General features: G+C 38.1%; 1 protein-coding gene across 1 annotated transcript; it reads left to right on the top strand.

Annotated features, from left to right (window-relative positions):
• Positions 1-1,187: 1,187 nt before the first annotated feature.
• LOC106946135 (guanine nucleotide-binding protein subunit alpha-12-like) lies at positions 1,188-5,966 on the top strand. The gene is made up of 2 exons (XM_015030276.1): positions 1,188-2,070; positions 4,804-5,966. Exons 1-2 carry the CDS (start codon positions 1,870-1,872, stop codon positions 4,963-4,965), a joined length of 363 nt encoding a protein of 120 aa, XP_014885762.1. The 5' UTR covers positions 1,188-1,869; the 3' UTR covers positions 4,966-5,966.
• The last annotated feature ends 4,875 nt before the right edge of the window (positions 5,967-10,841 follow it).

The following is a 10,841-nucleotide window of genomic DNA, read 5'->3' as shown; positions in this document are numbered from 1 at the left end:
GGTTATAATTTTGGAGAAAGTCTCATCAACATTTCCACTAAGAGGCAAAAAAAAAAAAAATAGTTTGATAAAGGAAAAGCCTCTCAGACTCTGAGCCCAACAGCAACAAACTATTTTTTGTAGACAATTTAATTTCACATAATTATCACGGTAGAAGCCATTTGTTTGTTAAATACTTAATGAAACATATTTACCGTGTTTGATGTTTGTTGTAATTAACCTATACTCACAGACTAACTTGATAATTAGTCCAAGTTTGTGTTTTATTGAACGTTCAGAAACTACAGCGGCTGTGAAGAGCCAAGACAAAGGTAAAACAACCTGAACAGGTGATCAACTCAAAACCACTCGCACCTTTTTATTCTCCGTCTCCCTCTGTCATTTAAGCATACCCGTTGCCATGGCAACCTCCTGCGCTCCACAAGCCGACCAGAGATTACGTTAAAAACATAACATTCAGTCCATTACGATATCAGGTTTTCAGGCTTGATATTTATTTTGCGATCATTAATAAGCCCTTCATGAACACAGCGGTGGTTGATTAGTTAATTTTAAACTCCTGCTCTAGTTATTTTGGTAATGGAACCAAAATGCACAGAATTGCGCAACACCTTGTTGAAACAATAATTACTGAGATTAATATTGTTGTTGGGTCATTAATTTGAACACGTTTTGTTGATTTTGTTGTTGTTGTTCTTTAATAATGTTACGAACGTTTTAAGCGAGTCAGAGGAGGACGTGCTGATCTCAGCGTCCTGGCGGCGTTCAGTTTGTCACCTAATGCCGAGATCGGCTTAAAACCTTCTGCGACCGACATATTGCAGCCCTGCTCTAGTAAAGCACGAAGAGTTCAGAAACAATATGAAATAGGAAAAAAGTGATTTATTAACTGATTAAGTCGTATTTTAGATTGTTATTGAAAAACTAATCAGTCACGGCTGATTAGTGGGTGCAGTCAAGGCTGCTCAGTGAACCCATTGATTTTTTTACAGCCGCTCCCCTCTCTTTCAGGTACTGCATACCCCCGCTAAATCTTTTAGGGGTACGCAGTACCCGATCGTACCCCGCTAAGTTTTCTGGCTGGAGCTGTTGTACTTCATTTATTTTTATTAAATATGAGCAGTTTCTTTGATATGAATGACATGTACTGAAGGTTGGAAAATACTAGTTAAAAATGGCTGCACAATAAGGAGGACCTGGGTTCAAATCCCAGCCTGGAGTCTTTCTGCATATGGTTGTGTGCATGAATGTTTGTCCTGTGTCTCTGTGATGGACCTGTCCCACATCTTGTCCAATAACCACTGGAGATGGGCACCGGGGAGTATAAATGATGGACAGTTGAAAATGTTGATTTATATTTTGTATAAACATAAAATCTGCTGGAATTGAAAATGAGAATTTGTAGGTAAAGCATCTAAAATATCACTGTTAGTACAGACATCATAATGCTGCAGACACCTTGGTGGTTAAAGCAGGACTGGTTTAACACATTTGAACTAATGCTGCACCATTATGTAGAGGCTGCATGAGAGCCACTTAGAATAGTGATCTAAATACAGTGCATAATGTGGAGAGAGCATTACAGGATAGACTATTATTATTATGTAATGCTGATACTGTAAAAATGTTTTTCATGCAGGCTCTTGACTTTTGGACTTATAAAATGGACAAGAATCTCAACATCTGAGATTGATACAAAGCTGCCTTTGTAGCGTATTGAGGAGCCCTGCTTGTTCTCACAGATATGGCTCCAGTTCAAATCAGGGGTCATATGATTATGGCTGAATCATTAATTGTTCCTCTGATAAGGCTTGGAACCAAACAACCCAAACAAAGTATAATGTAGAGTGTGTTTGTGTGCAGGTATTGATGGAGGACCGCAGGACAAACCGCCTGGTGGAGAGCATGAACATCTTCGAGACCATCGTCAATAACAAGCTTTTCCTCAATGTCTCCATCATCCTGTTTCTCAACAAAACGGACCTGCTGGTGGAGAAGATCCGCACCGTGGACATCCGCAAGAACTTCCCTGAGTTCAGAGGAGACCCCCGCCTGCTGGATAATGTACAGGTGACTAATCAGAAACAGGCTTTTGTCTGCTACAAAAGCAGTTTGTGAATGTTCATGATCATGCTTTGTTTCAAGTTTTGCCTCTGCCAATATTCCTTCATGATTTGTTTTGGCTGTAAGAAAGGAAAACAGAAGAAGAGGAGAGGAGAGGAGAGGAGAGGAGAGGAGAGGAGACTCCAAAGACCAACTATAACTTGGTTGTGTTAACAACATCTTTAAGTTCTGGTTGTTTGTGGCTTGTGTAAAAAATACATACCTCTAAAACTTTTCAACATTTGTCACATTATGACCACCAATCTCATTTTACAGTAACACAACTAGAGAATAATTCTGGAGTGGAATTCTGATAATTTTATGTGATGATTTCACATAAGTGTTGTGCATTGTGTCTCCACCAGACCAGATTTACTTCTTAACAGACAGAGAGTGTTTACTCAAATAGACCATTTATTTTAGGTTTTTTAACAGTTTATCGTAGTTTTTAAGCAATAACGGTAAAAGTTCATGGCAAACCTGATATTGCTTTCTTAGGCATTTTTCTTGCTTCAAAGTACAGTCCCTCTTAAAAAGTAGAGCTTAAAACGTCTTTTCATGTTACAACCAGAAAGTTGCCAGTAAAAGACCCACATACAGCTGAAACCAGAAGTTTACACACACGAGATAAAATGACACACACCTTTTTTAAACTACATCCATAGGTAATTAACTCAAATGTTGAGTTAATTAGGTTGCTTTGGCAACCTGTCAGAAGTTGCCAAACTCAAGACATGATCATCTGGACTTTACCTCATTGTTTCAAGAGATCGTTATTCTGTAGACATTAACAAATAAATCTCTGGCATATTATTGCTGTCACTGTTGTTTCATTTAGCAAATAAAAATCATTTTGGTGATTCCAGCTAACCCAACGCAAGAGACGTTTGGTCTGATTTAACTTCAAACAGTGATAAAGAAAGCTGCCTTTGTAGCGTATTGAGGGAGGAGATGTTTCTTTATTTGGTGTATGTACACTTCTGGTTTCAACCCTAACTTCTTACTGGAAGGAAAGAGATCCATGGTTTTCAAATTTTCTGTACATTTTACAAAAGATGTGGCATACATTTGCATCAAGCTCTTTGATTCAGCACTCATCAATGCAATTTGTTCTTTTATAAATAATTTATACTCAGTTGATTTGATGGAAAACATCTCTGAATGACAATTTTTAGTAAATCATAGTAAAACTCAAGTTAAATTATTTGGTCAAATCCTTCACACTAAAAATCCAGATTTGATACTTGGTGCTTTAGCTCAGTTTTGTCGGACTTCAGCCAGGAATCTTGGTTTTATCTTTCATAGCTGTTTAAAATTTGACCAATAAGTTAGTTCTGTTGTTAAATCCAGCTTTTATCACTTACAGATTTTAGCAAAGGTGAAATCTTTTTTTTTTTTTTTTAAAGGATTTTGAAGGAATTATCTATGCCTTCATTAAATCTCAATTGGATTATTATAATTCATCATATAAAAGTATGGATAAATCCCAGATGCAGCATCTTCAAGTGATAAAGAATGCAGCAGCTCGGCTTCTTACAGGTATCCGGAAGTGTGACCATATGGGGCCCATACTAGCCTCCTGTAGGCTGCCTGTTTCATACTGAATAGATTTTAAGATTCTTTTAACAACTTATAAAATTTTTAATGGGTTAGCTTCTCCTTATCTTCAGGATCTTTTGAAATTTTATTCTGTGTCAAGAACTTTAAGATCAAATAATCAGCTGCTACTGAAAGTCCGTGGACTCGACTCAAGAGAAAAGGAGATCGGGCTTTCTCTGTTGCTGCTCCTAATCTCTGGAATAATCTACCTTTCCAGATTAGATCTGCCCACAGCCTGGATCATTTTAAATCGCTTCTTAAACTCATTTATATGCTTTGGCATTCAGTTGAGGCCTGATACAGTTGAGAAGAAGAAGAAGAAGTTGAGGCCTTCTTCTTCTTCTTCTTCTTCTTCTTCTTCTTCTTCTTATTCTTATTCTTATTCTTATTCTTATTCTTACTTACTCTTATTATTTTAACAATATAGAGATTTTTTTTCTTGTATTATTTCTCTTTTTCTTTTCATCAACTTACTCTATTATCGTTTTGTACAGCACTTTGATGCAGTATTACACCTGTTTTTAAAGTGCTATATAAATAAATTTAACACTGACATTGACAATTTTGAGACTTGCAACAGATTTTCAATCAAATTTATTTTTGTACTTTGGCTGGGCCTTTTTAACAGATGAATATACTTTGATCCAAACTATTCCATCACACTTCTGAAGGTTTCTCTGGAGTCTTTGGTTGTTGGAAGTTAAATCTTTTTCAGCCTATCAGGTCTTCTTCTCGCATCAGCTCTAACCAGCTTCTTTGCTCCTGTTGCAGGAATTCCTTCTCAGCATGATGCTGCCACCACTGTGTGTTTATGGTGTGTCTATGGTGATGTGAAGTGCTGAGATTAAATTTCACAAGAGAACTTATCTTTTTTATCATTTAGGTGGCTTTTGCAACATTTTGTAGATTACAGAATAGAATAGAATTGAATAAAAAATAAAATATCTAAACAATTTGTAAACTAAGTATGCATTACATAGTTTTGGTGGATCATTTTTAGTTTATGGTTAGAACTGTAGAACAGTTGAAGGTGTAGAAATACTTTAATTAGGAACTTGCCACACTAACTCACACTTCCTGTTCCTGCCCTGCTTCCTCCAGGAGTTCCTGGTCCAGTCGTTCAGTCGGAAGAGGAGAAACCGGGGGAAGCCGCTGTTCCACCACTTCACCACTGCAGTGGACACAGAAAACATCCGCTTCGTCTTTCACGCCGTCAAGGACACAATTTTGCAGGAGAACCTCAAAGACATCATGCTGCAATGACTTTCACGCTTCTGTGACTGCAACTGTGAAACCCGCCACCATTCCAAGCATAAAGGACTTTGCTCTGACACTGATGAACCTATACAGACACTGACATATGGAAGCAGAGTGGATCTGACTGATATTTGAACCTGTGGATTCCAGCAGTTGTACATGTATGTTGACCACTGCTTTGAACCTCTGTAAATGTGCAACTGAGCTGAAAGGTGGGAAACACCAAATACACCTGTGTTAGCAATGAGATGACTGATGACAGCGTTGTCACTAAACCGAGTCAGAGCACTGCCTACTGGAAGCAGCATGAGCCAGATGGAAAAGGCCTCCACCTCCAGTACATGTGACCAGAGTGGAGGGTCTGACTGGTCATATGCTGCATTAGGGATAATGTTGCACAAGTGTTCCTGTCAGTGAACTTTAGCAGAGAGAAGAAGCGAGAGACCCTCTTGTGCTCCATATCTCCCTGTATTTTGCTCCCATCGTCACACGAGAGAGAACAGCTGCAGAGAAGTCTTATTCTTCTAATCTCCTCTCTCATCTCCTATCTTCAGCAGTACAATGGACAGACTGTTCGTCTCGTCCCTCACCAGCACAAATTGTAGGCAGACTAATTAGAGAGCCATCTTTGATGAAAAAAATACACAACTCCTGAGTTACACTCCACTTATGATTTGTCTCTGTCTTCTTTAAATACCCCACAAACACCGCAGACTTCACTCGGGGCAGGTTTGAAGTATTTACTGGATATATTTTGGTTTTTTTCTTTATTGTATATAGGAAAATTTACGTAAATTTTTTTTAAGTAAATATGAAGGGAACAGTGGAAAACATCTAGGCTGAACTGCACCTGACCTATTTCCCAAGCTACTTCTTGAGATTTCAGACTTGTGTTGCAGTTTGAAAGACATGAACAGGCTTAAACAATATCCAGGAACCTGAGCAATTGCTAGACAAAAGTCACTGTTTACACATATTTGGCAATACAGATTATTTAAAACCCCCTCTACATTTATTGATGCTAATGATAAAGATGTGCTAGAACACATAAACTTTTTTTCACACTAAAAAGTAAGCACAATTCAACTTTTAAATTATTTGCTTTTATTAAAAATCAATTTTCTGAAGGGAAATCAGAAAAAAATTTGAAAAAAAAATCAGAAAAAAAAATCCCCATCCCGTAAGGTATGGTGTTTTTTTTTTCTTTTTTTTTTTTGGAATGACTCTATTCAAAAGCAGAAAATTAGATCGACCAGAGTTTTTTGTCTTCAAGAGACTTTCTTTATTGAATACATCAGCATATCGTCAGCAAAACGATTGAATTGGTTCCCATGATGCCCAATAATTTTACCAAGAAGAGGCATATCTTTACAGACAAAAGAACTGGCCCCAGCACCACGCCCTGTAGTACTCAACAGTTAACTCAAAGGTATGAGGAAGATTTATAAATAAATGATGCAACTTCAGCATGATTAATCTCTTTTCATGCATTTTATACATCTTTACCAATGGTACCAATAAAAGTAGAGGGCGCTGTATTTATTTTTCTGAATATTTTCTTCTCCTTATGCTCAAAATGGCACAGACCATTAGCTCAAGGAAATTAGATAGCAATTTTAAATAGACTAGTGAGGTCATTCATAGAAAATCAAACAAAAAACTGCATAAATTCCTATTAAAAAAGCTCCACATATCTAAGCTGATTGCTACCATTTTATAAATAAATTATTTTAGCTATTTAAATATTAGAGGCCCTTGCTTGCAACATTTTAAAGCACTGTGCATTAAAATATTTTTAGGATGGAGCAGAGGAAACAGGTGCTGCACTAAAGCAGTCTGATTAAACTAATTGAATGTTTTATTGAAGAAAAACACTCAAATTCCAGCAAGATGGTTCATGCAACAGAGACTTTAGCAGCTTCAGAAGCCAATGTTGATGGAAATGGAAAATCTAAAAGTAACAAAGTCATTTCCACCAGAACAACACAGTATCCCTGATTAACTCTTGTCAAATTTGTTGGGATGGAAAAAAAGTTCTCACCCAAAATGCTTTGAGCAGCTGAAGGCTTGATGCTCTTAATTTTGTGTCAGCAGTAATTCAAATAAATTATTCAATCTTCTGCATGTTGAGTTGCATCAATCATGAGGAGGGTAACATCAAAGTGCATAAAAATGGCTGTTCAGGTTGTGAAGAATGCACTCAAGACCAAAATGTAAATAAATTTAAATAAATAAATGCGTTACTGTTTGTCAGGTTGGCCAGAGACACTCAACTACTGTATGCCTTCGTAAATTAAAGTGGAGGAATTTTTAAAATTTTTTGACATGACTGAGTTGTATTTTGGTACGGCAGAAACGAGGACCCCAGCCGGCTGCTTTTCTCACTCACAGTGTTTCCTCTGCTTGGCCAAGAGGTGGAAAAACACGTCACTCACTGCACCACACACGCCTTAATTATAATACTGTGTTAGTTGGTTTTCAAAGTGAGCGTGGTTTTTTTTTCCTTTCATACACTGATACTGTAAATTTCTGACTGTCACTGTGTGTCAGTCAGAAATTTACTCCAATGATCTCCCAATTTTTTACATTTTCCTTCCAAGGGGCCAAATGTTGTAGTTTTTTAAAGCACTCAGCAGTTTTTCTTTGACTATGAATCTTTTTATGTAGATATGTCTTTGAGTCTCAGTCCAATTCTACATTCATTATAACAATATTAATGTGTAGGCCTGAAAACATATGTTTACAGTGAAGCAAACCCATCACATTTGATCATATGACATTTATTACATTTAATTTAAATAAAACAAAACCAATAATCTGTTTTTGTAAAGGAGATGATGAATTGAGAATGAAAACAGTGTATGCAATAAATACAAGAATGTAAATTAGCTAAATCAGCCATAATTAGACAAAGACTTTGACAGCTAGATAGCAGCAAAATGTTTCAATTGCGGTATTTGTTGTACACAGAATACACATCAACTGGCGTTCAATGGATAAATGTGCTGAGAGGTACCAATGCATGCCTGGGGCTAACAGTACCATGCTTTATATAGCAGCTCCAGTATCATTCTCAGTTCAGATCTTAGGCACTTTCAGAGGAGCGATTATTGATTCAGCCTCTTACAGTGTTTGCAGAGGTGTTTGCTGAAGACCTGGCATACAGTGGACATTTAGATGAAAGATGATCCATTTTGTGGGTTGCTGGGATTTTTGATTTTCAGGTATGACCAAGGGTGAAAGTAGGGGGGTAAGGCAGGGTACTCCATAGCCCTAAAAGATTTAACGGGGGTACGCAGTACCTGCAAGAGAGGGGAGCGGCTGTCTGCTGTAGAAAATCAGTGGGTTCACTGTGCAGCCGTGACTGATTAGTTTTTCAAGAACAATCCAAAACACGACTTAATCAGTTAATAAATAGCTCCCCCCACCCCGCTCCCCTATTTCATATTGTTTCTGAACTGTTCTTTGCTAGAGCAGGGCTGCAATACGTCGGTCGCGGAAGGTTTTGAACCGATCTCGGCGGTAGGTGAAGAAACTGAACGCCGCCAGAACGCTGAGACCAGCACGTCCTCCTCTGACTCCTTATCAAAACGTTCATAACTTTATTAAAGAACAACAACAACAAAAAGCCAACAAAACGTGTTCAAGTTAATGACCCAACAACAATAATAATCTGTGATTATTGTTTCAACAAGGTGTTGCGCAATTCTGTGCGTTTCGGGTCCATTACCAAAATAACTAGCAGAGCAGGAGTTTAAAATGAACTAATCAACCACCGCTGTGTTCATGAGAGGCTTATTAATAATCGCAAAATAAATATCAAGCCTGGAAACCTTATATCTTAATGGACTGAACGTAATCAGTACTCGGCTCGAGGAGCGCAGGCGGTTGCCACGGCAACGGGTGTGCTTAGAGAGACGGAGAATAAAAAGGTGCGAGTGGTTTAGAGTTGATCTCCTATTCAGTTATTTTACCTTTGTTTACCTTTGTTGTGACGCGTCACAACCGCTGTAGTTTCTGAACGTTCAATAAATGACAAACTTGGACTAATTACCTCTTTCTTTGTGAGTATTGTCATTCTCAACAAACATCATACACGGTAAATATGTTTCATTAAGTATTTAACAAACAAATGGCTTCTACCGTGATAATTATGTGAAATTAAATTGTCTAATTCAAAATAATAGTTTTATTGCTCCCTGGCATCTCGCTTTGAGCTCAGAGTCTGAGACATTTTTCCTCTATCAAAATTTTTTTTGCCTCTTATTTAGTAGAAATATTGATGTTGATGATACTTTCTCCAAAATAATAACCTTTTTCAATCTTTATAGCTCCACTGTTGAAAATGAGGCTCTAACATTCACAAATGACAGTGAAATAAAATCCAGTCCAACATCTGGTTTGAGGTGATTCCTCTGGAACCTGTTGGAGGAAAAATATCCCAACTTCAGAAGATGAGCTTTAACCTAACAGAGCTCTGTGGTTCCTCCTATCAGTATGAGAGTCAGGGTAAGGAGGCGCCATGTTAGGAAGACGAAGTGGAAGCTGCAGGATCTTCAGAACAAACAGGTCATGATGCTGGTCTGCTGATTATCCCTCTGTCTGGACACAGGATCAATATAACCAGTTTAAAAGCTAAAATGAATGGTTATATGCCAGACATGGAAAACTGGGATGCCCTCCATGCCATGATGTTCAGAATTTAGGTCTCCTGGCATCTCAAGGTTCAACATTGCAGCCAGTGGGCTGAAGGAGGAAATACAGCTTTATATTGTAGCAATTCAAGAGCTACCCAGCTTTTATCACTTCGCAAAAAAATTTATCAGCACAGAAATTCTAAAGCACACAAAGAATCAATATATATAAATATATGCTTTTGTCATAGTACCCCCAAGAATTTAAAACTACTTTCACCCCTGGGTATGACTGTAACTGGTATAAAGTTTACTAACCCTCCTTCTCTCACACTTGTTCTGATTTTTCCTGAGTGAGTGCTGTTGGATGTTCAGGAGGAAAACGTCAAAATGAAGTAAAAAGGCAAGAAAAAACAAGAAAAATCACAAGATTCCTTCAATGTTTATGTTTCTATATTTTGTTTTTTCTTTGTTCTGATGCCTTTCCTTTGTGCTCTGTGGTGAAATAAACTGCCTTTTGCTGACAGGCTGTTTCTTTATTTTGTCAGTGGAGAAGTTGGAAAACTAATGACTAGAATGGGGAAAAAAAAGCTGTTCCTTCGTTGATGCTTTTCTCATTTCCAGGAGTGGATCGAATCAGGATCTATATGAACACAGGGAGCTTTCATGCAAAGCTCCGGATAAGTAATGTCAGACCGACTGTAGGCCTTATTCTACATAATGTAATACAACGCTCATAAGCCACAGCTATAAGGCCGCTGGGCAGAATAGCAGAACTGGAGTCGGGCAATATCTGAGTTACCCAGCAGTCTGACCTTTGCTTTGGCTGTTAATCAGACCAGCTTTGCTGCACTACAGGCCCCAGTCTCAGGAGACAGGGAGGGGATCCAGAAACAGCCATACCACAACTTTTTCTCTGTTGTTTTAGAAATCACCCATCATCTTGGATTTATTTACACAGGAAGTGAGTCGAATGTAAATGAAGGTCAATAAAATACATGCACAGCGGACAAACTCATGAGAAACTGAGATCTCTGGCAGCAGAAAGAAAGGAGAAGAAAAATCAGGACCTAATGAATGGCACACACTGGGGGAGGGATGGACAAAGGGAGGAATAGGGAACACAAGAAAAAGTAAAAGGAGGGACGGGGGACATTCTGTTTCCTCTGAGCGCACTTCCCGTTTCTATCCCAAAATGGTGCAACTGTAAGAGCGACATCTCTGAGCCTGTTTCTCTGATATTATAAT

The sequence above is a fragment of the Poecilia latipinna genome, unplaced genomic scaffold (assembly GCF_001443285.1).
Source record: "Poecilia latipinna isolate Pla-1442-1.1 unplaced genomic scaffold, P_latipinna-1.0 Scaffold178, whole genome shotgun sequence".
NCBI classification, from domain to species: Eukaryota; Metazoa; Chordata; class Actinopteri; order Cyprinodontiformes; family Poeciliidae; genus Poecilia; species Poecilia latipinna.
The sequence above is the reverse complement of the archived record's forward strand: the minus strand, read 5'-3'. Positions and strand labels throughout refer to the sequence as shown.